The sequence below is a fragment of the Muntiacus reevesi genome, chromosome 1 (assembly GCF_963930625.1).
Source record: "Muntiacus reevesi chromosome 1, mMunRee1.1, whole genome shotgun sequence".
Classification (NCBI taxonomy): Eukaryota; Metazoa; Chordata; class Mammalia; order Artiodactyla; family Cervidae; genus Muntiacus; species Muntiacus reevesi.
The window spans coordinates 248,023,471-248,046,904 of record NC_089249.1 but is presented as its reverse complement, the minus strand read 5'-3'; the positions used below and the strand labels follow the sequence as shown (position 1 = coordinate 248,046,904).

The following is a 23,434-nucleotide window of genomic DNA, read 5'->3' as shown; positions in this document are numbered from 1 at the left end:
GTGTGAGAGCGCACGTGTGTCAGAATGGTGCGTGCCACAGTGCGCGTGCAGCTGTCGGCGTGGTACGCGTCTCCAAAGCGGAGGGAGCCTGGCAGTGTAGGCTGCGGGAGGCGTGCGTCTCCCACCCGTGTACCGGAGGCGACGCGGGAACCACCCGGCGGCGCGATTGTGAGTGCGCGCGAGGACGCGCACACGCGCGCCCGTACGGGGGAGGGGCGCGCCGCGCTGGCAGCGCCGCGCGCAGGCGCAGAGCACTGAAGCCGAGCTGCTGCCGCCGCAGAGCGCCGGGGGCGGGAGGAGTGAACGAAGAAGGCCATGGCTGCCGCCGGCTGCTAAGGAGCTCGGCCCGCGAGCGCCTGCCGCCGCGGACGATGGTGACCGCACGGGTCGGGCTGCTGCCGCCTCCGCTGCCGCCGCCTCCCGAGACGCAGCATCCACGGCCCGGCGCGGAGAAGCCGCCGCTGTGAGCCGCGCCGTCCCGGTCCCTGCTGCCGCCGCCCGAGAAGAGCGGGAGGGTAGGCGAGCGAGAGAGCCTGGGAGTTGCGGAGCCCTTCTCTCCGCCGGCGGCGCCTCTCCTGGGGAGGGAGGCCGCAGCCTGAGGTGAACGAGCTGTCCGCCCGGGTCGGCCCCTTCTTCTCCCGGCGCCCTCGCCCGCATCCTGCATCCTCTCCTCCCCCTCCCCCGTCCCTCCTCACTCCCTTCCTCCATCCCGTCGCCAGCTCGGTCCTCTTCTCCCCTTTCGCCCCTTTCCCCGTTCGCCTTCTTCCTCTCTCCCATCCTCGTCCCCACTTCACCCGCAGCGCCCCATCCTTCCCAGCCGCCAGCCCCTCCCTCGGCCCTCCTGGCCCCCGCTTCGGCTCTCTCCGGCTCTGTCCTCCCCTTCCGGGGCCCCGGTCAGAGCGCCCTTTCCCAGCTCCGGGGCCTTCCCCGGCTCCTCTCTAACCTCCACCCTCCTGGAGAGAGCCCTCGTCTCCCCAGCATTCCTAAGATACCCTTGCTCTGAGCGCTGCCCCATAGCCTCCCAGGACCCCTTTTAGGGCCTTTTCCAAGCCCCTCTGAGCTGCCCCTTTTCCAGCTGCTCCTTTCCAGCTCTTTTCCTCCAGTTCCCACGTCCAACTTTCGGTCTTTTGCGTCTTTGTCCACTTGGCTCACGAGGTTCCCTCCCTCTCTTATTTCACCCTACTCTTCTTTGCTTTACGCATCCCCAAACTCAGCTTCCCCCCCTTTCATTCGGTTTGAGGTGGTTTTGGGGTGCAGAAAGGCCTGCCAAGTCATTCTTCAAATGGGGACCCATTTGCACTATATCATGTCTGTCAGCCCTTTTTTACAGTATGAGCGGTCCTCATCTTTTCCTTTTTGTTCCCTTCGCTGCTACTCTCGTTCGCCAGGCCTTCTGCATCCCTCTCCACTTGCTTTTCTCAGCTAAGGATCCCAAGACCCTTGCCCGCCCTTTGGGAATAGATCCCCTTTCTGTTCAGGGATGAAGTACTTCGCCCGTGTCTTGCTTCAGAATCTTTTTGGTGCGTGGCGCGGCGGAGCCAGCATCCTTGGCCAGAGGGGAGGGGAGCTCCCTGGCACGGGCCTCTTTACTGGCAGAGTTTTTGTGGACGTAATCCCCTAGCCCCGCGGCGGCAGCGGCCCCGCTGCTGCTGCTGCGCTGCTGGCTTTGCAGCGAGCTGGGCTGGGGTTACTATAGTTCAAACGCGGCTGAGATCAGCAGGCGTGGGGGGCGGGGGAGGCGGTGCGGGGAGAGAGGAAGGGGGCTCTGCTGTGAGAAGGCATCAAAGATTAATGGATGGCTTTGCATCGCAGTCAGCAGTAAACAGGAAACTAGTTTGAAAGGAAAGGAGAGGGACTGTGTGCCTTTTTATTTTTTAAAATATGGACTGTGTAGTTCTGGTGAATCTTGAATCTTGCCCAAAGGATGAGCTGTTGGTGCTGCAGTCGTGACCCAGGCTGAGCGCCCAATGGCAGAGATAGCAGTTTTTATTTCCTCTGTCTGCCTGCTTAAGTTGAAAGATGGCCCTTGTATGCAGAGTGGATTCCCAGAGTGGATGTTTGCTGATTTGGAGATGACCAGAAACCACAGAATCGCTAGTAGTTTACGTGGAAATCAGGTACATACACAGTTAGTTAGCAATGACTGGGAGTGGGAAGGATCAGCTATATTTAAAACGTGTTGCCAATGCTTATGTAAGAAGTGCGTTCTTCTCCCCGGTATCTGAGTTTTTGGCTGAGTTTACTTATGGTTTTAGGCTTTAGCTCTGCTCTCTTAACATTTTCAGGGCTTACCATCCTAACATCCGGAGAGCCAGAAAATGTCTTTCTTATTAAGATTGGCTTTAGCTGATGGTAGAATTTTTTCCCCCCCCAAATTGGATTGGACAGAGAAAGGAGACTGATGGTGAATGATAGTTTTTTGTTTTTCTTCTTATGCTGAGGAGGAAAGGTGTAAAAACTTTCCGAGTTATCTAATATTGTACTGAATAATTTAAAATCGGGTTATAAGGCATTCTTATTTTTGTTTTTTCTAGGAGATGTGAATTCTGTTCCCTTTTTGGGTAAGAACATTTTCATTTCTTATTTTTTAGCATAATTCTTCAGCTGATGAGAAGAGCTCTGACATTAAAAACTTATATTTCTCATATTTTTGATGATTTGTTTGATTTCTTCATATTCAAAACTAAAATGTAGTATTTTCTGAAAGTGTAGAATGAGGTCCCCAGTGTATCCTAAACCACAAAAGTGAACGATGAATTGTGCAACGTTATGCTGGTACAGGACATTCTTATGTTCCTAGGTAGCAATTTGCTGCTTCCAAGCCTAGGAATGTCATTTAATGAAATCCTGTGGTCCTGTTTTTGGTTAGCTTTTGTTGAGCCTTTCTTTTTTTGTTACTGGAAAGGGATGGATTTTTTTTTTTTTTAAAACTGCTTTACTGTGTAAAGCATCTTTGAGCCACATTTAGTTTTCATTACTTTCAGAGACAATTTGTCAGAGTGTTACTTTCTCAGTTCTTTCCACATTTCATGGAGGAAATTTAAAAATGCACAGAAGGCAAAATGTACATAACTGAACAAGGCAGGGAGTATCTTATATATTTGGCTTTAGAGAGTGTCAAGCCTTTGAATTTTCTTTGCCTTCAGCTCTTCTGTTTATTTTTGATGGTTAGTTGATCTTGTTTGGTTTTAGGAGAATTTTGAGCTTCCTCTGACTTAGAATATGCTCCCTAGCTCTGTTTAACAAGTCTTAGAAAAAGATAAATTAGGCTTGAACCAAACATCTTAGAGGAGGCTCCATTTTTACTTACTTCATGTTTTTAATTTAGTCTTTTGGCAGATGTGAGTGATTTGGCACATGTGACTAATTTCATATTTCAACAAATAAAATATATTTCAACATTTTGTTTAGCTGTTAGTTTAGTGTGTGGAGCTCGAGGGTAGTGTATGGTATTTATTTGTAATGGTCACACCCTATCATGTGGCATTTCTATGAAGAATGGTCCACAATGGTTCCCCCCACCCCACCTTTTTCTTTCCATAGCTCTTGTGGGTAGCATTTTAGATTCAGCTTTCTGTGTATTAAATTTGTTTCCTCCACGTCCTTATACATGGTCAGCTTGCCAGTGACTTACTGAAATGTCATACAGACTCACATACAGAAATAAATGAAACATTTCGTAAGCAATGTATTTGTTGTTAAAGAGGATATTTTGTTCCATCCAGGCAGTAGAGTTTAGGTGTCTGTCTTGGATGTTCTTCTGTTAACAGTAGGTTTAGGGACCCAAGATTTTCTTTTTATTCTTGTTCCGTTTGTGTTCTGTTCTTGTCCCATTTGTGTTCTGTTCTTGTCTGTGAAGTAGTGGTATATAAGGGGAAGCATATTACCATTCTGCTAATGGCCTTCTTTTGTAATAGAAGTATGGTCCTATGTAAGAATTAGGGAGTTTTTTTTTCCCCTTAGCATTTCGGATCTTGATTTCTAATGCAGGATTGGTATTTTGTTTAGTTTTTTTTTCCTTCACCCCTTTAAGAGCTATGATAAATAGTGAAACTGGGCACTTTTAAAAACAAGAAAACATTAAAAACATACGAAGGCTCTAAGTCAGATGAATATGGACCACAAATATTAACTCAGTAATTGTCCCCTCTTTTGTTACTATTGATTCATATTGGAATATAAAATATGGAAAGATAGTTACTTTTCCATTACTGAATAACGCCTGTCAGTGATATTTTTATTTTGGTACATGGTAATTTTCACAGGTGACTGGTGGTTTCTGAGAAAAAAAAATGTTGTCATTTATGTACTTTGAAATGAACTCCCAAGAGTGCACTAAGTTATCAGGTTGACCACCAGAGTAAGTAGTTACTTCCTGTGTATTTCCTTAAGTTATCTAGATAGCTTAGGCACATTATATTACACTTTTCCTAATAATATATGGGTATAGTGAAACATTTGTCAAACAGAAAAAGATAGAGGGGAATAAAAATCACCCCAGGGTCACTGGTGAAAGGATGTTAATGTGAATATTTCCTAGAATTTTTTTTCTTAATAATATCATGAGCTTTGAGAAATTTAGGCTCCTAAACGGTATAATTTGTAATAGATGTTGATTCAAGATTTTATTTTTCAGTGCTTTTTTTTTCTCCTTAGGACACAGCTATTTGGTTATGATTCTCTGACAATATTCTGTTTAAAAAATTTTTTTTCTTGAAGTAGAGTTGATTTATAATGTGTTAGCTTCAGGTGTACGGCACAGTGAATCAGTTTTACATGTATGTAAATTCATTCTTTTTTTAGATTTTTTTCCCCATATAGACTGTTAGAGAATTTTGAGAATATAGAGTTCCCTGCGCTGTGCAGTAAGTCCACGTTAGTTATCTGTTTTTTATGTAACAATGTGTCGGTCCCAATCTCCCACTTTATCCCTTCCCTCCATTTCTTATGGATGAAAATTATTAAAGCAGTCTTGTTTATTTAAAGTAATCAGAATTACAGTATTTATTTATAAAAATGTTAATTTTGCATTATTGGTAGAACATGCATGGCATTTGAGTGGTGGGAATGATATATAATAAAGCAGTTTAGTGATGGAAAAACTTATATTAATGGTGTGCCAAACTGAGCAGCATTTTCCCCCAACTATCTGAGCTAGGAAGCTATGAAAATTAGAGGGTGAAATGGAAATACTGACAAATATTTAACCATAGCATAGCAATCTGTCACTATAATTTTCTTTGGAAATAAATGTTTTCATTTGTCCTGTAATGTCTGAAATTACTGCCAAAGCTAGAAGTGTATTTTGCTTTCTCAGCAAAGTTCTTAAAAGGATATTGTCAGAGCCAACAATCTAGAATTATCGTTACTCCTAAAATTATCCTTTACCACTTCTGTCTTCTTTTCTGTAATTCCTTGGATTAATTTGCAGCTCTATCGTATAAAGCAGTGTTGCACTTGGTTGTCCTTTGTATAGTAGATTGTCTGGCAGATCTTTCGTTTCCTTCCTTCCTGTTTGTTTTTTTTTCTTTAAGCCCCCCATTCACCACTGCTCATCAACAGCTAAGCAAAGACAGAGGCTGCAGACTCACAATGCCTGACTTCTTCCCTGTGCCAGCATGTCTGTGTCTCACAGGGAAGAATTTGATGAGCTTTTTCCTACTTTGAAAGCAGATGGTGGGAATTTCAGACTAAGAGTTTTTTTTTTTTTTCCTTCCCTTCAAGATGTATTTATTTATTTATTTATTGGGCTCTGTTGGGTCTTTGTTGCTGTGTGCAGGATTTCTCTCGTTGCAGTGCATAGGCTTCTCTTGTTGCAGAGCACAGGCTCTAGAGCGCGTGGGCTTAGTTGCCCCGTGGCGTATGGGCTCTTCCTGGACCAGGGATCGAACTGGTGTCCCCTGCATTGCAAGTTGGACTCTTAACCACTGGACCACCAGGGAAGCCCTGAAAGTTTAATGATACGAGGAGATAGTATTGCAAAGCATGTTGCCTTTACCTATATCTTGAGTTCTCTGCATTGTATCTGTATCATGTAAATTGAGTACTTCAGTTTTGATTTTAAGTAATAAGAAACAGGATAGATGGTGAGATGCTATATACTCAATGTGCAGTTATTAACCTTTTATTAAATAGCTTATGCTTTTTCATGTAATAACTTTAAAATTTGCTCTCTTTTAAAAAAGCTGCATAAATCTCAAGGAATTTTATAGGAGTGAATTTTCCTTCTCAAGATAATTGGACAAAGGCTACAGTATAGGCTGTTTTGTTAAGTGCCTAGATTTGGAATTAGAAGCTTTTTAAAAAACAAATTTTGAGGCCCGAACATTTCCTCAGAGCCTTAAAGTTGAGTAGACCCAAGAGAGTCCATGTGAAAACATAATAGAAAGCTTATTTCCTAAATATCTGGAAGTAGTAGGTGTGTCTAAGGAGCTTTTTACATTATAACATAGTTTTTGTAGCATGTGATCCATTAGACTCATAAAAGGATATCTAAAAGCTGTTTGAGGTGACTCACTCTTTTATATTGTATCTCCTGAATTTTAGGTCTGCTCCAAGAAACAACATGGCCGCCAAGGAGAAACTGGAGGCAGTGCTGAACGTGGCCCTGCGGGTGCCGAGCATCATGCTGCTAGATGTCCTCTACCGCTGGGATGTCAGCTCCTTCTTCCAGCAGATTCAGAGAAGTAGCCTCAATAACAACCCTCTTTTCCAGTACAAGTATCTGGCTCTCAATATGCATTATGTAGGTAAGTGTCTCCATCCTGTTTCCCAAGCTTTTAGTGAGCGTTCTGATTTATGTCTTTGTATACTCTTTCATTTGGGTAAAATTATGTCCTTTTACATTGAAGTGACAAGGATACAGTCGTTGATGAATGTTTATGAATCATGTTCACAGTCTTATTTGTTTCACAATTGCATATGAATTATTAGGGGTAGAGGAAAATAGAGCTGGATTTATTTTGCTATGAAATAAATTTTAATGAAACTGGAAAGCAGAAGAAAGCATTTGTTATTTTTTTAATTTATTTTTTGCTTCTGGTTTATTAGATGTAATTGGCATGTATAAAAGAAAACATGTATTAGATTTTAATACAGTGAAGTTAAATAATGGGAAATAACCTTTCCAGACATTTGCTGTGCTGTGCTCATTCATGTCCAACTCATTTGGTGACCCCATGGACTGTAGCCTGCCACGCTTCTCTGTCCATGGAATTTTCCAGGCAGGAATATTGGACTGGGTTGCCATGTCCTACTCCAGGGGATATTCCCGACCCAGGGATCAAGCCTGTGTCTCTTGCGTCTCCTGCATTGGCAGTGGATTCTTTACCACTGCACCACCTGGGAAGCCCTTTCTAGACATTTGGCCTGTTAAAGCTTGTCATTAATTTGGGTAGTAATTTTGGTAGTAATTCAGAATGTAAGCTTTTTTTTTTTTTTTTTAGATTATTTGTTTGTTTGTTTTTGATTACGCTGGGTCTTCATTGCTGCATTCAGACTTTCTCTAGTTGCACGGAGCAGTGGTTTCTCTTGTTGCGGGACACAGACTGTAGGTGCATAGGCTTCAGTAGTTGTGGCTTGTAGACTTTAGAGCTTGGGCTCAGTAGTCGTGGCTCATGAGCTTAGTTGCTCCTCGATATGTGGAATATTCCCAGACCAGGGATCAAATCTGTGTCTCCTGGTTTAGCAGGCAGATTCTTATCCATTGTAGTACCAGGGAAGTCCAGAAAGTAACCAATATTCTTTATTCTTCCAAAACATTAATATCATTTGAAGGTAAAGTATTCATTTCAGTTAAATGAAATGTGGAAAATTATAATATTTTTTTAAAGTGCTTGAAATATATAATTGATATGATTTTTTTCGAATCAGTGCTAGAAGTAGTGTGAAGAGGTTTAAGAAATTAAAGTCAAGATATACAGGCAGGGGACTTCCCTGGAGGTCCAGTTTTTAAGATACTGAGCTTCCACTGCAGAGGTCATGAGTTTGATCCCTGGTCAGGGAAAATCCCACATGCTATGGAGTATGGCCAAAAATAAAAAAATTAGGAAGCAGATAAAGTCCATCTAGAATAAAAGTCATGATTCTTAATTTTAGGTTAATTTTTGTTTTATATGTAATAACAGCGATAGTGTATTTTCGTTAACATATAACTCAAGATGTGGCTTGAATGATGTGCTGCAGTGGTTTTATTAATATTTTTTGTTATTAGAATTGCCTATCAACAAGTATATCTTTTTTAAATTTGAAGGTTATCTTTTATAAAATTGTTAAGAGTTGTCCTGTCTCTGAGATTTATTTTTTATCTATAAAAGAACTTTCTAGGTTTCAAAGCTTAGCCCTGAGAACCCCTTATAGCTCTGAGAGATTACCAAGTAAGTCATTGTGGGAAGGAGTCTGGTTCAGTAGGAAAGACTGCACTAGAGATAGAACATCTGAGCACTCTCAGTTGTACTCTGAGTACTCTCAGCTCTCTCAGTTGGCACTACCTTGGAAAAGCCTCTGAAATGAGAAGGTTGTTTTATGCTGCAAAATACTAATTCTCAGCCCTTTGTTAAAGGTTTGTATATTAGTCAGTTTATGGAAAATAATTCCAGTCTATTGTAGAAGAACAATTGGGTACTTGGTTTAGATTTTTTTTCGCTTAATCCAGCAAAAGTAGTTTGTTCTGTGGTCTTAAAAATGTACTTATCACATACATTATTTTTTAATATATTGAAGTATTTATTATAAAAACAGCTACCTAATAACAGAAACATTCATTTTAGAAGTTGTATGGGTCCTCGTACAGTTGCAGTTCATACTCTTTGGCTTTGGGAACTCCACTGAGCCTTCTTAAATACACTTATTATGTGCTATGGTAGAGTAAGCTCAGTGATTGCACAAGTAGTTATTTTCAGCTTGAACAGATTTTTGGTTACAGTAACCTCTGTGTCAGAGCATTATGTAGTGTTTATGTAATGTTCCAATTTACAGAATTTCACCCTTAAATGGATTTTAGAAAGTGTAATTTATGTTCAGAAACCAAAAAGCATAAAAAGTATATAGTGAAAAGTGCCTTCCTCCTGTCTCTGTTCCTCATCTACTGAGTTCTCACTTTGAGTCTCAACGAGTAACTGTTTTTATTTTCTTGTGCATAATTCTGGAGATATTTTATGCATGTGTAAGTAAATATAAAGATAAATTGATATATAAATGATAAAAATATAAATATCTTTCCTCTTTTTTAGTACAGATGGTAACATAGAACATTACTCTTTTGAACCTTTTGTTTGTTTTAACTTAATGATGTATCATAGAGCCATGTTATTTTTAGGTATTCACTGTTTCTTCATGCTGACACATCCTGATCTGCCAGATTTTAAGATTCTAATGAACTTTTGAGGCCTCACTTTGTTCCCCAGCCCTCCAGTTCTGTTTCATAGGGGCATAGTACTCTTGTATGACTGTACCATAATTTATTGCATAAATTACTTCAGTGGAGGACATTATAGATAGCTTCTCTCTTCTACTGTTTCGTTCATTGTTGTACTAAATAGTTTTGTATAGCTATCATTTCAACAGGTGCAAAGATAGCCATGGGATGAGTTATTAGAAGTGATTCTGCTGGGTTAAAGAGTATATATACATTGGGACTGTTGATTGATACTGCTCTCTATAGACTATTTTGTACCTACATTTGTTGACGGTTCCTGAAATCCTACATCCTTATCAAAACAGTATTATCAAACTAATATTTGGCTGTTCAGTGGGCTTCTCTGATGGCTCAGCAGGTAAAGAGTCCTTCTGCAATGCAGGAGACACAGGAGACGCGGGTTTCATCCCTGAGTTGGGAAGAGATCCCCTGGATGAGGAAAATGGCAACCCACTCCAGTATTCTTGCCTGAAAAGTCCCAAGGACAGAGGAGCCTGGCGGGCTACAATCCAAAGGGTTGCAGAGTCGGACATGACTGAACTAGTAAATATGATATGGCATGTAGGTGAAAAATGGTTATTTTTAAATGTAGTTTTAATTTGTGTTTCTCTTATGAGAAAATTTGTAATTTGTAATTTCCTCCTTTGAGAGTTGTCAGTACCTGTCCCTTGCTCACTTTTCTATGGGACTGTTAGCCTTTTCTTACTAGTTGGCAGGGTTTGATATATGTTAGGGAAATAAGCCCTGTGTGATGAGTTGGAATTTTTTCCAATTTCAGTTCTCTTGATTTTGCTAAAGATATTCTTGACATGCAAGATTTGTTTTTAATGTAATTTATCATTTTTTCTTTCATATAGCTTTAGGATTTTTAATCAATTTAAAAAGCCTTCTCTGTTCATAAGTGTATAAAGATGTATGTCATGTTTTATTGCATTCTTTTTGTTGTTTGATTTTTGCATTTAAATCTTTGCTGCATTTAGAATTTATCTGCATTTACAGGGTGTCTTTTTCCATTTCTGAACTTTTTTCCTGTTCATTTCTTGTCATTGAGGGTTTAGATTTTATTTTACTGTCTGACAGAGTTAGTCTCGTTTTCTTTATTTCCCTCTCTCAGTTTTTTTTTTTGGTTGTTGTTAGTTTTCTATATGAATTTCACAATTATTTAATCTTCCAAACACAGCCCTGTTGACCTGTTTGCTGAGATTGCTTATTATTAAAAGTTAAGTTAGCATGAAGAGAGAGCTTAAGGGTGCTAACTCTTCTTTTTTTTTTTTTTTTTCTAACTCTTCTTTAGGAAAGAACACAGGAGACTTACTTTGTTCATGATTTCTTTTGCGTTCTTTTGGAGTGTTCTAAAGTTTTCTTTATATAGACCTTAGACTTTTATGTTTCAGTTCATTCCTAAGTTTTGTTTTGTTTTTTTTTACTATTGTGAGTTTTTTCCTCCTTATATCCTGTAATTGTTATTAAGAGCTTAAAAATCAAGGTGGGGAGTGTTAATAATTGTGTTAATGGAGTATAATTGTACCTTTGAAATTAGAAGCTTTCCAGTGTGGGTCCTGTCTGAGGAGAGCAGAGAGAGTAACTATCCAAATGTTAATTATAGAACTGTTTGCAGGGTGTAGGATATATAAAGGAGAATATAAATAATATTGAAAAGGAAGAATAGGGCCATTTGTGAAAAGCCCTGAATGCAAATGTTAGATATTGTGCTTAACTTGATAGATAGTGGTGGGTCAGTACGGGATTTAGAGCAGGTGAGCTTCATCTTAAGATTGGTTAGGCAGTGTTGAATAGGATAGGATAGTGGATTGGGGAGGGGAGAAACTGGAGGATAGAAGACCATTTAGGAATTTTGGCAACTGGTAATGAGATCCAGAGCTAGCATGGTAGCAGTTGCAAAGAAAAGAGTGGATATGAGAATAGTTCTGTTGTAACTATGATCACTAATATCATTAATGACCTAAAAGGTAAAACTCAAACTTCATTTGTATCCCTGTTTTGCATACCTTTCCATGTTTGTGAAACTGTTAACCACGATCTCCTTTTTAAAAATCTTTCTGAATTCTTCTAGATTTTTAATCATTCCTTCTGAGTCTTTTGCTGTATCTTTGGAATCCTTCTTTAGTGTTGATATTCCTAGGATTTGTGTTTAATTTTCATATTTTGCTGTTGGGGTGGTTTCACATAGTTTTGGCTACAAATCTCTATCTCCAGTTTTCACTGTTTTTGACCACTTTAGTCTCCATTATTGTTCCTCCTCTTTGATCGCATGGTATCCAGTTCATACCTCCACCGTGATACTTACTACATTCTAAGGGTCCATAAGCCTAGCTTTCTTCCCAACTGGATAGTTAGCTCCCTTAAGGTAGGAATGGTGTCGTCTCTTATCTCAGTATTACCAGTACCTAACTAGTGCCTGGTGATGAATAAATGATTTCTAACTATCATTAGCTCTCTCAGCCTAAATATTTCACAAGCACCTCAACTTATCACCTGTACTTAACCTCAAGCCTCTGCTGCCTTATGTATTTCCTGTCTTAGTAGCAAAGCCGTCTTCTCAGTTACCCATGATGGAAACATCAGAACCATTTTCACTTCCTTTTTCTCAACCATTCACCAGTAGATCACCATTAAGACCTATTTAAGTATATATCTCATAAATGACCCTGTCAACTTCATATCCAAAGCTACTATTTTATTCCATGTCCTCATTCTTTTTTCTCCACTACTAAAATAACCCTTTAAATAGCAGAAAATCTTGTATTTCTTTAGGAATGTTCACCAGTGTTATTTTAAGCAGATCATTATTTTTAAATGCTGCTAGTCTTGCTTTTTTTAATTACAAATTACTATTGAGTTAGCTTTATCATAGGGAGTGGCAGAGGATGAGATGGTTGGATGGCATCACTGACTCAATAGACATGAGTTTGAGCAAACTCCTAGAGATAGTGAAGGACAGGGAAGCCTGGTGTACTGCAGTTCATAGGATTGCAAAGAATCAGACACGACTTAGCAACTGAACAACAACAAAGCTTCATCATTATCAATTTAGTTTGTTTTGGTTGGTTCAGTTAATCCTGTAGTCTGAATAATGATGCATATTTGCATCAGCATAGTTTTGTATTTTTCAAATAATTAGATGATGTATACAGTTGACCCTTGAACTCTGTAGGAACCACAGGTTCGGAAGGCTGACTGTAAAGTTATACTCAGGTTTTATACCATGAGGAGGGCTTGGTGCTCCTGATCCCTGCATTGTTTGAGGATCAACTGTTTATTGTAGTTCAGATGACTTAGTCATACAGCTCTTAATACATCAGCATAAGTACTAATAATCTCTCAAAAATCTTCTTGTGCAATATATTTTATCAGTTATTTTTTCACTGGAATGTGAAAATGGGGATATAGGTGAACCATAGGGTTTTTGTTACTGTTTTGTTTTTTGTTTTCTTACCTCACCTATATGTTTTTCATTTTCTTACCTCACCTATATGGTATTAAAAGGATCTGAGAACGTAAGCCCAGACTAAACTCCTAAATTGTTGTTCAGTCACCCAGTCATGTCCGACTCCGTGCGACCCCATGGACTGCAGCACACCAGGCCTCCCTGTCCCTCACCATCTCCTGGAGTTTGCCCAAGTTCATGTTCATTGCATCGTGATGCCGTCCAGCTGTCTCATCCTGAGTTAGTTAGCATTAGTCACTCAGTCGTGTCTGACTCTTTGTGACCCCATGGGGTGTAGCCTGCCAGGTTCCTCTATCCATGGAATTCTACAGGCAAGAATACTGGAGTGGGTAGTCATGCCCTTCTCTAGGGGAATCTTCCCAACCCAGAAACCGAACACGGGACTCCTGCACTGTAGGTGGTTTCATTACTGTCTGAGCCACCAGCTCTATCAGCAGCATCTCCCAGTACCCTCCTAATACTCTTTCTACTTACATCAAAATCTAGTCTGGTCTACAGTTTTCTGTCTGCTGAAAATTTCCTTTGCACTTTGGTTTTCAGATCTGCTGTTGCTGTTTTCTTAGAGCGTTCCCCCTTCCTCTTAGCCTGGTAAAGATCCATTTACCCTTTGAGGTCCAGGTCAAGCAGTCACCTAACCATAGCCATTTTAAGTTTTGTTTATGAAACTACCAAGGATCTATCACACTTTTATCCTTGTTTGTTTTTTCACGAGACTGGGATTTCTTTTTCTTCTTGGATTTTCCATGCCTACGAGTGCATCTGGATCATACTTTACACATACTAATGTTGATTGATTGAATGACTGAATAATTGAAAGAATGAAATGAATATGTTCAGTCTAGAGAATTTGGCAGCTAATTTTATGAGATACACAGGAGAAGGGAAAGATAAGAATATCTGGAAAGGAAAATGATAGTTTATTAAATGTCAGAAAATCTAAGGAAATGTTTCATGCAATAAGTAGACTGATTAGACAATCCTTCAGCCACAAACAGTAAAAATGCTTACTAAATACAATAAACATCCTTTTAAATACTTGTTAAGTCCTATGAGAAAGAGATTAACAAAATTAATTGGAGGAAATTATTTTATAAAATGAAAAGCAAATAGAAATATATATCTCTGTCTTCCCTTGGATGGTTCTTGAAGTTAGGATGTGTGGAAAATGTGTAGTGCCTAGTGCAGCTCCTGTTTCTTAAACTTGAAGCATGATCGACTCAGCATGAGGGACACATTAAGTGCTAAGAAGGGATGGATGTCTGTGCCCTAATGAAGACTCATTCATGAGAGGACATTAAACCAGGGCCAGATTTTTGCAAGATGTTTAATGTTACACTGAGAGGTTAAAGTGTCAGTCATTCAGTTGTGTCTAACTCTTTGTGACCCTATGGACTATAGTTCGTCAGGCTTCTCTGTCCATGGAATTCTCCAGGCAAGAATACTGGAGTGGGTAGCTAGTCCCTTCTCCAGGGGATCTTCCTGACCCAGGGATTGAACCTGGTCTCCTGCATTGCAGGCAGATTCTTTAAAACATTTGAAAGTTTTAGAGCAGGAGTTGTCTAAATGAAAGAAAGCGATGGTTTTGGGAATATTACCCTGGTAACAAAGCATAGGATGGATGAGAAGCAGAAGAGACTGAAAGATAAATAGCAGTCAGCATATATTCTTGTATTACAGAAAGGGCTAGGTAGGGGCATGTGGACTAGAAAGGAATGGTAACATGAGAGAGACTTGGTGGGACTGGGTGGTCACAGGTGACTCAGGCTTGAGTCAGGGTGGATGGAGGGGGAGGTGAGTCCGCCTGCTGTGGGAGGAGGGTGGGAACTCAGTTTGTACTCCTGTATGGGAACATTTAAGTGGACTTCATCTCAGACATCATGAGCTATAAGTGTCTGCTTAGAATAGGAAATGATTAAGGTTTTTATGCTTATGTAGTAGGTTCTCAGAACTACTGTTGTATCATCTAGAATGGTATTTTGAAGCAGGAAAATAGATTCTTTGAGTTAGATACTTACATAAAGAATAGAAGTTATTCAGAAACTGAATTTCCTATGTTCACTTGAGAAGGGTGAAAAGAAAATAGAGGGGAGAATTATTTAGAGGGTAAATGGAAATCCATGTCACAGAGCCAAAGAATAATAGATTTGATGGTAGTTGTTGCTCCAGGTGCTGGGGCAAGGATTTAAATAGGAGTCTTAGATTTGACTTAAATTTGAGTCTTAGATTTGACTCCTATTTAGTAGGTAATTTTTGACTTCCAAGTTTCTTTAGAGAAAGCAAACAGGGGTTTGTAGAGGATCTAAGATTGTAAAGGGTAAAGAGGGAATAGTAGTTAGAAATTAGAGGCTTTGGTACAGATAGTTTATAACATTTGTCATTGGAATGAAAGAAAGGTAATAGGAAAAGGAGAAATGAGTGTGGTGAGGTGTTTTTCTTTATGACTAGGGAAAAGAGCCCTGCACATTCTTTGAGAGATGATGATGGTGTCAGAGGAATGATTGAAGACAGAAGATAGAGGGTCTTTCGGAGTTGGAGAAGTAAGGTCTGAGTCACACCGGAGGTGCAGTAGTAGGGGGACTCTAAGACCCCCTGTTCCTCCTCCGGGACTAGAGAATGAGACAGTTGGTGTAGAGGAAACAAGGAGACAAGGAAAGGTAGTTGATGAGGGGAATCCCGTTGCACTTTTGTGTGATATATTCAATTTTAAAGTAGAAAAACCTACAAAGGAAGTGAAAAATGCTTTATATTTTCCAGAGAAAAATCCATAGTGGTTTTACTATGCTAAGCTTTCTTTGGTAGTGAAGTAAAAAACCTCAAAGTTGTTGAAACCTAATTGGAAAGTAATTTACTTCAAGCTCTTTTTATTAGTGTAATTAACTGGAAGACTAAATTAGAATTGAATTTTATTTATATCTCTCTTCACTTCTACTACAGGTTATATCTTGAGTGTTGTGCTACTGACCTTGCCCAGGCAGCATCTGGTTCAGCTTTATCTATATTTTTTGACGGCCCTGCTCCTCTATGCTGGACATCAAATCTCCAGGTAAGAAGGTTGACCCATTTTTGAAATGTGTGCCTAAATTTGAAGTTTTCCTTTACCAGTAAAATACTTTTCATGAACACTGTTAGGAAGCTGAGGCTTTGATAGGTATCCCAAACATTTTTTTTTTAATTGATACTTGTTTTCTAAATAAATATCTTACAGTATTAGTAGCTGGGGTTGTGTCTCAAATTTTATTTCTGCTTTTACAAATGGTCTTACTGTGAAATGGACCATAAGGGTATGTTTACAAAAATACTCATGAGCTTTTCTATATAACCTGAGAAAAGAAATTTCCAAAGACAGGCTGCAGGAACTATAGCAATTATGGATTTCATTGCTTTCATTATTTTAGAAAGTTACTTTATGATGCTTGAGAATCAGTGTAAGGTGCAACCTTGTATATAGTCGATGATTGATATAAATTATTTCATGAGGTTAATTGTATAGGTCAGAACGTCTGTTTGTCTTGGTCTGCTTGTCCTAAATTTGAAGACTGGTCTGCCAGAAGAATATGCGCTTCCAATCTTGAAACAATAATAATAAATTACAAGTGTACCAAAAGCCCATACCATAAATGTAGTGGAGTATAATAAATTTTGTTGGTGTGGGTATAATATTTCTTTTGTTTTGATTGAAATGTATAACTAACAAAATGTACTCCCAGTTATAAGAAGAGTGGCACTTACTTTACATATATAACAGGATGTAATTTTCTAGAGGTTCGAAACATAGATTTTGGTGTAGGCTTGAAATTTAATCTTAGAAATAGCATTTTTATATTACTGGAATTGATTGGTTGACTTTTTAAAAACCTTTTTTCCCCCATGATTATAAAATTACACTCATCGCTGTAGGCAGTTTATTCAGAAAATTTAAAAGTGGTAGCAATTACCTGAAATTATACCACCATGTGACAAACCTGTTAGAATTCTGTTATTTCCTTCCAGTTTTTTAATAACTTCCAGTTTTCACCACTTCAGCAGATACAAAAGAGTGAAAATTACTAGCAGTCACTGACTCTTGGTCCCTTTTGTTGAAGCAGGACCCCCATCTTCTTTATTTCATCTAGTTATGTCTCGAAGGCCCCAAAGTATTTCCCAGAAACTCAGTCTTCTCACCTCCTTCCTCTGTTCCTATCTGGTTGACTCCCTGCTCAAAGTGGTACTTGGAGGTGGGGAGGTCTGCTGCTATCCTTGCCCAGGGAATGTCCTTGGATGTCAGAATTTCAAAATACGGAGCTGCAAGAGTGGTGCTGCATTTCTGTAATTGTCTCAGTGTTTCAGCTCCAACTCTTCACTCTAAAGTGGAGACGCTGACTTTTCTGATTTTGTATCACACAAATATTGTCCCTGTGCACTTAGCCTCCTTCACAGGAACAACTTAAGCCTTTTCCCTTAGCATCTTTCTCCACTGAACCTAGACTAGGAGTCCAAGAGCCAGTATTAACTCTCACAAGAGAGTCCTTCCCATTGCAGGACCACCAGCCCCAAACCCTGGCAGAATTTATTCCTATGGTCTTACCTAGACACTTCTGAATCTCAGCTCAAGCTTAAGGTGAAGACACTTCCCTATCTTCATTTAGACATTTTTAAAGAAAAATGGTATGTATGGGGTATAATGCAGTAGTTAGAGTGTAGGCTCCTGAGTCACCACTTTAGTGTGTAAATAAGTTCCTGGGCACCTACGAATGCCATTGGGAAAAGTGGATGGGAATTAGATAGATTCAGATCCTGTGTTTCCTATTTACTGCTCTAAAACCTTAGTGTCATTTATCAGAAAGCTACGTCTCAGTTTCTTCACCTGTAACATGCTAATAGTATTTTAAGGAGCTGTTATAAGGATTTATTATGATTAAGCATGTTAAACTTCTAGCACAATTTCTGACATGTCATAAGGGCTCAGTAGATTTTAACTTATTCTATTATGTCTCGTTTTTATTATGCAGCAATGTTTTGTGAGCATTTTCCTGTGTTGTTAATCTTTATTTTTAAAAAATTTTTTTATTTTTCCTGTGTTGTTAATCTTTAAAAAATGCTTTTTTCATGGCAGAGTATTCCATGCTGTAGCTGTGTAGCTTTTTTTAGAGTTGATAGAATTTTGATGATTAAAGAAATCTCAAAGTTGAAGGCAGAGCTATTAAAATTAATTTTGTTTGTTACTATAATTCTGGGTGAAAAAGCAATGAATCTGCTCTTTTCCTTTATGGTTTTTTGGTTTTTGTGTGGTTCAGTGATGGCCAAAACCATGTAGCTGTATTTTCATCTGCAGTATCATCATCCAGGCTTTTCTAAAGAGGTCAAAATTTTATCATGTAGGGATAAACGGGACCCTGCAGTGTCAGACATAAAGAAAAGCCTTTTTCTAACCATTTTTCTTTAGCAATTTTGACTTACTACTTTTAGTTTATGGGAATATTTTTACCAGTATTTAAAGTTTATTTTCATTATCAGAAAGTTTGTATCTATTTTAAACAGTAAAAATAATTGTGATAAAATTTTACAGTGTACAAAAACATTTCTTATTTTTTTATGTTATTTTGATCCTTACTATAATCCTTTGAGATTTATAGGTGAAAGAACTGAAACGTGCAAACAGCTAGGAGGGGATGATCCCAGACTTTAACTTGAATCCAAGTTTTCTGATTTTTAGTTCAATTTTCAGGAAAGACCATGGCTAATGGAAAGAAAATTAGTTTTAGAATTAGCAGGGTATGAAATAGTTTCCCTACTTAGGAAATATGTTACTTTGAAACTCTAAAGTAAGACAGTGCCTATCTGATGGAGTTGGTTTTGATATTAAACTAACAAATTTCAAGTTGTGGCATATTTTAGTGTTTCTCTTTTTAGTGTAATTTACACTATATAGTGCTATCTCAGAAAGGTTGGCAAAGATGTGTTAATTCTTGAATCATTAATAGAATGTCAACGTTTAATAAATATTCAGTCTTGGCCAATCTCATAGAATCTTAAGGCTGAATTTTTTAGTTTTAAAAAGCTTAATAGTTCATATTTCATGTGGCAGCTTCATAAATATCTTTAAAGAAAACGACTTTATTAAGATATAATTCACATACCTACTTAAAGTATACAGCTCAGTGGTTTTGAATACATTCACAGAACTGTGTAAAGCATCACCACAATTGATTTTAGAACTTTTTCCTAACTCCAGAAAGAAGCTCTGTACCCATCAGCAGTCACTCCCAATTTCCTACCAGCCCTTCTCCGCAGCCATAGGCACGGCAATCTGTTTTCTGTCTTTACTGGTTGCCTCATTCTGGACATTTCATGTACATTGAATTATATAGTATGTGGTCCTTTATGCCTAACTTCTTTCACTTAGCATGTTTTCAAGGCTCATCCATGCTGTAGCGTGTATCAGGACTTCATTTTTCTGTCTAAATCATATTTTGTTGTATGACGTTTTGTTTATCCATTCATCCACTGATGGACATTTGAGCTGTTTCTGCCTTGTTGCCTGTTCGAATAACACTGTGAACATTCATGGTTTTGTGTGGACATACTTATAGGAGGGAGCGCTGCTTATACATTGGATTGGGATTGCTGGATCATATAATATGTTTAAACTTTTGAGGAACTCCTAGACTGCTTTCTAAAGTGGCTGCACTATTATATTTCTACCAGCAGGGTATGAGGATTCCAGTTTCTCCACATACTTGCTAATAATACTTGTTGATCTCTGTCATTTTCAGTATAGACATCACAGTAAGTGTGGAGTGGGGTTTCATTGTGGTTTTGATTTGCATTTCACTGATGGCTAATGATGTCGGGCATGTTTCATATGTTCATTAACCCTTTGTGAATTTTCCTTGGAGAGATGTTTATTCAGGTTCTTTACCCGTTATTTAATTGGTTGTCTTTAAAAAAAAAAAATTGAGTTGTAGGAATTCTTTATGTATTCTAGATAGAAGTCCCTTATCACTTACATGATTTACAGATACTTTCCATATCACTCTAGTCTAGATATATCAAAGCAGAGTATGGTATGGTCCTGAAAAGGAAAGTCAATACTTGGATATTTTAAATAATTCATTTGATACTTCAAAAATTGGCTATAGAAAAAGACATTTGCAAATATTAATTCCTTAAACAGAAAATTTCATACTCTTGAAAAGCTGGGTCTCTCTTTTCTTTAATTCATGTACAGGCCTACCTTGTTTTGTTAGGCTTCCCTTTGTTGTGATTTGCAGATACTGCATTTTTTACAAATTGAAGGTTTGTGGCAACCTTGTATCAACCAAATCTATCCTGTCATGTTTCTAACAGGGCTTGCTGACTTCCTGTCCTGGTCACGTTTTGGAAATGCTTGCAATATTTCAAACTTTTTTCATTATTATTGTATTTGTCATGGTGATCTGCAAACAGTGATCTTTCATGTTACTATTGTCATTGTTTTTGGGGCATCACAAACTGCACCTATATAACATGGCAAACTTAGCAAAGGCTGTGTGTATACTAACTGCTCCACTGACTGGCTGTCCCACATCTCTCTCCTGCTCCTTGGGTCTCCCTATTCCCTGAGACACACTAATATTGATATTTGGCCAATTAATAACTGTACGATGGCCTCTTTAAGTGTTCAAGTGAAGGGTCATGTCTCTCGTTTTGAATCAAAAGCTAGAAATGATTTAACTTAATGAAGAAAGCATGTTGAGAGCTGAGATTGGCTGAGTGTTAGGCCACTTGTGCCAAATACTTAGCCCAGTTGTGAATATGATGGATAAGTTCTTGAAGGAAGTTAAAGTACTACTTCAGTGAACACAAGAATGATAAAGCTGAACAGCTTTATTGCTGATGTGGAGAAAGTTTTAGTGATCTGGATAGAAGATCAAACCAGCTACAACATTCCCTTAAACCAGGGCCAGAGCAAGGCCCTAATTCTTTTTAATTCCATGAAGGCTGAGAGACGTGAGGAAGCTGCCTAAGAGAAGTTTGAAGCTAGCAGAGCTTTAAGGAAAGAAGCCGTCTTCATCACAAAAAAGTATAAGGTACAGCAGAGCATGTTGATGTAGAACCTGCAGCAAGTTATATAGATGATCTTGCTAAGATCATTAATGAAGGTGGCTGCACTAAAGAACTGATGCTTTTGAACTGTGGTGTTAAGACTTGAGAGTCCTTTGGACAGCAAGGAGATCCAATCAGTCCATCCTAAAGGAAATCATTCCTGAATACTCATTGGAAGGACTGATGCTAAAGCTGAAACTCCAATACTTTGGCCACCTGATGGGAGGAAATTACTCATTTGAAAAGACCCCGATGCTGGGAATGATCGAAGGCGGGAGGAGAAGGGGACAACAGAGGATGAGATGATTGGATGGCATCACCGACTCAATGGACGTGAGCTTGAGTAAGCTCCGGGAGTTGGTAATGAACAGGGACGCTTGATGTGCTGCAGTCCATGGGGTCACAAAGAGTCGGACATGACTAGCAACTGAACTGAACACTAAAGATCAGATTTTCAATATAGACAAAACAGTGTTCTGTTGGCAGAAGATGGACTTTGTACCTAGAGAGGAGAAGTCAGTGCCGGGCTTCAAAGGACAGACTGATTCTGTTTAGGGCTAATGCACCTGGTGACTTGTTGAAACCAATGCTCTAACCATTATGAAAATCCCAAGACCTTAAGAATTATGCTAAGATCTACTCTACCTGTGTGCTTTAAATGGGACAAGAAAACCTGGATGACACCATAGCTGTTTACAACATGGTTTGTTGAATATTTTAAGCTCATTGTTGAGATCTACTTCTCAGGAAAAATGATTTCTTTCAAAATATCACTGCTCATTGACAACGCATTTGGTTGCCCAAGAGCTCTGTCAGATGTATAACAAGTATGAATGTTTTCATGCCTGCTGATATAATATCATTTCTGCAACCCATAGATCAAGGAGTAATTTTGATTTTGATTTTCAAGTCTTATCATTTAAAAAACATAGCTCATAAGGCTATAGCTGCTGTAGATAGTGAGTCCTCTGATGGATCTGGGCAAAGTCAATTGAAAACCTTTTGGAAAGGATTCACCATTCTAGATACCATTAAGAACATATGTGATTCGTGGGAAGAAGTCAAAATAGCAATACTAACAAGAGCTTGGAGGATGATTCTAACCCTCATGGATGAGTTTGAGGGGTTCAAGTCTTCTGTGGAGGGAGTCACTACAAATGTAGTGGAAACAGCAAGAGAGCTAGAAGTGAAGCCTGAAGATGTGACTGAATTGCTGCAATATCACAACAGAAACTTTCTAACAGATGAGACGCTGCTTCCTATGGATGAGCAAAGAAAGTGGTTTTTTGAGATAGAATCTACTGTTGGTGAAGATGCTGTGAAAAGTGTCGAAATGACAACAAAGGATTTAGAATATTATATCTTACATAAACTTAACTGATAAAGCTCTGACAGAGTTTGAAAGAATTGACTATAATTTTGAGAGAAGTTCTGCTATCAGTAAAATGCTTTCAAACTGCATTGCATGCTATGGAGAAATCCTTCAGGAAAGGAAGACTCACTCAGTGTGGCACACTTCTTTGTCATCTTAAGACTTTGCCAGTCACCCCAGCCTTGAGCAACCACCAATGTGACCAGCTGTCAACATTGACTCACAACCCTCTGTCAGCAAAAAGATTCCTTTTCTGGCCATGCACTGTGTGTGTCATGTTGAATCCTGGTTCTCTGCCAGGGATCCAGCCCATGCATCCTGCTGTGGAAGTGCAGAGTCTTAACTACTGGACTGCCAGGGAAGTCCCAGCAAAAAGATGATGCCTTTTTGAAGGCTCATATGATGGTAAGCATTTTTTAAATTAAAATATGCACATATATTTTAGACATAAGGCTATTGCACTCTTAGACTACAGTGTAGTGTAACATAACTTTTATATGCACCAAGAAACCCCAAAATTCATGTGATTCACTTTGTTGCGGTATCCACTTTATTGTGGTGGTCTGGAACTGAATGCACAGTATCTACAAGGTATACCTTTAATTCACACAATGAAGCTGATTCTTCTTAAGTGTTTAGTCTATGTCTATAAAATGCTTATAACCTGTTTAACACTGATTACATGTGGAATCTAAAAAATTGTACAAATAAACTTATTTGCAAAGGAAATATAGTCACAGATGTAGAAAACCAACATGATTACCAAGGGGGGAAGGTGTGTGTGGGATAGAATTGGGAGATTGGGCCTCGCATATGTACACTACCTTATATAAAATGGATAATTTATGAAAACCTACTGAATAGCCCAGGGAATGCTGCTCAGTGCTGTGTGGCTACCTAAATGGGAAGGGACTCTGAGAGTGTGTATGTGCATATATGTATAACTCATCCACTTTGCTGTAGAGCAGAAACTAACATAACATTGTAAAAGAACTACATTCTAATAAAAATTTTAATAAAAGGCAAAATGGATGTAACTTTCACTTCAGAAAAATTAAACTTTAGAAAATCCCATGGGCTCAGTTAGTATAAAATTTAATATTACTATTCAAAT

At 38.9% G+C, this 23,434-nt stretch overlaps 1 protein-coding gene across 5 annotated transcripts in view; it reads left to right on the top strand.

The window, feature by feature from the left end:
• The first annotated feature begins 274 nt into the window (after positions 1-274).
• The window catches only part of RNF145 (ring finger protein 145), a 60,997-nt gene continuing 37,837 nt past the window's right edge, over positions 275-23,434 (top strand). The window contains exons 1-4 of one of the 5 annotated variants that reach the window (XM_065919016.1): positions 275-600; positions 2,535-2,561; positions 6,547-6,749; positions 15,819-15,927. In XM_065919016.1, the coding sequence (XP_065775088.1) occupies positions 6,566-6,749; positions 15,819-15,927 (293 nt within the window). In that variant the 5' untranslated portion in view covers positions 275-600; positions 2,535-2,561; positions 6,547-6,565. Of the gene's footprint in view, positions 601-2,057; positions 2,150-2,534; positions 2,562-4,806; positions 4,876-6,546; positions 6,750-15,818; positions 15,928-23,434 lie in introns of those variants that run through there. The other 4 variants (XM_065919013.1, XM_065919012.1, XM_065919017.1 and 1 more) reach the window with 4 other exon arrangements.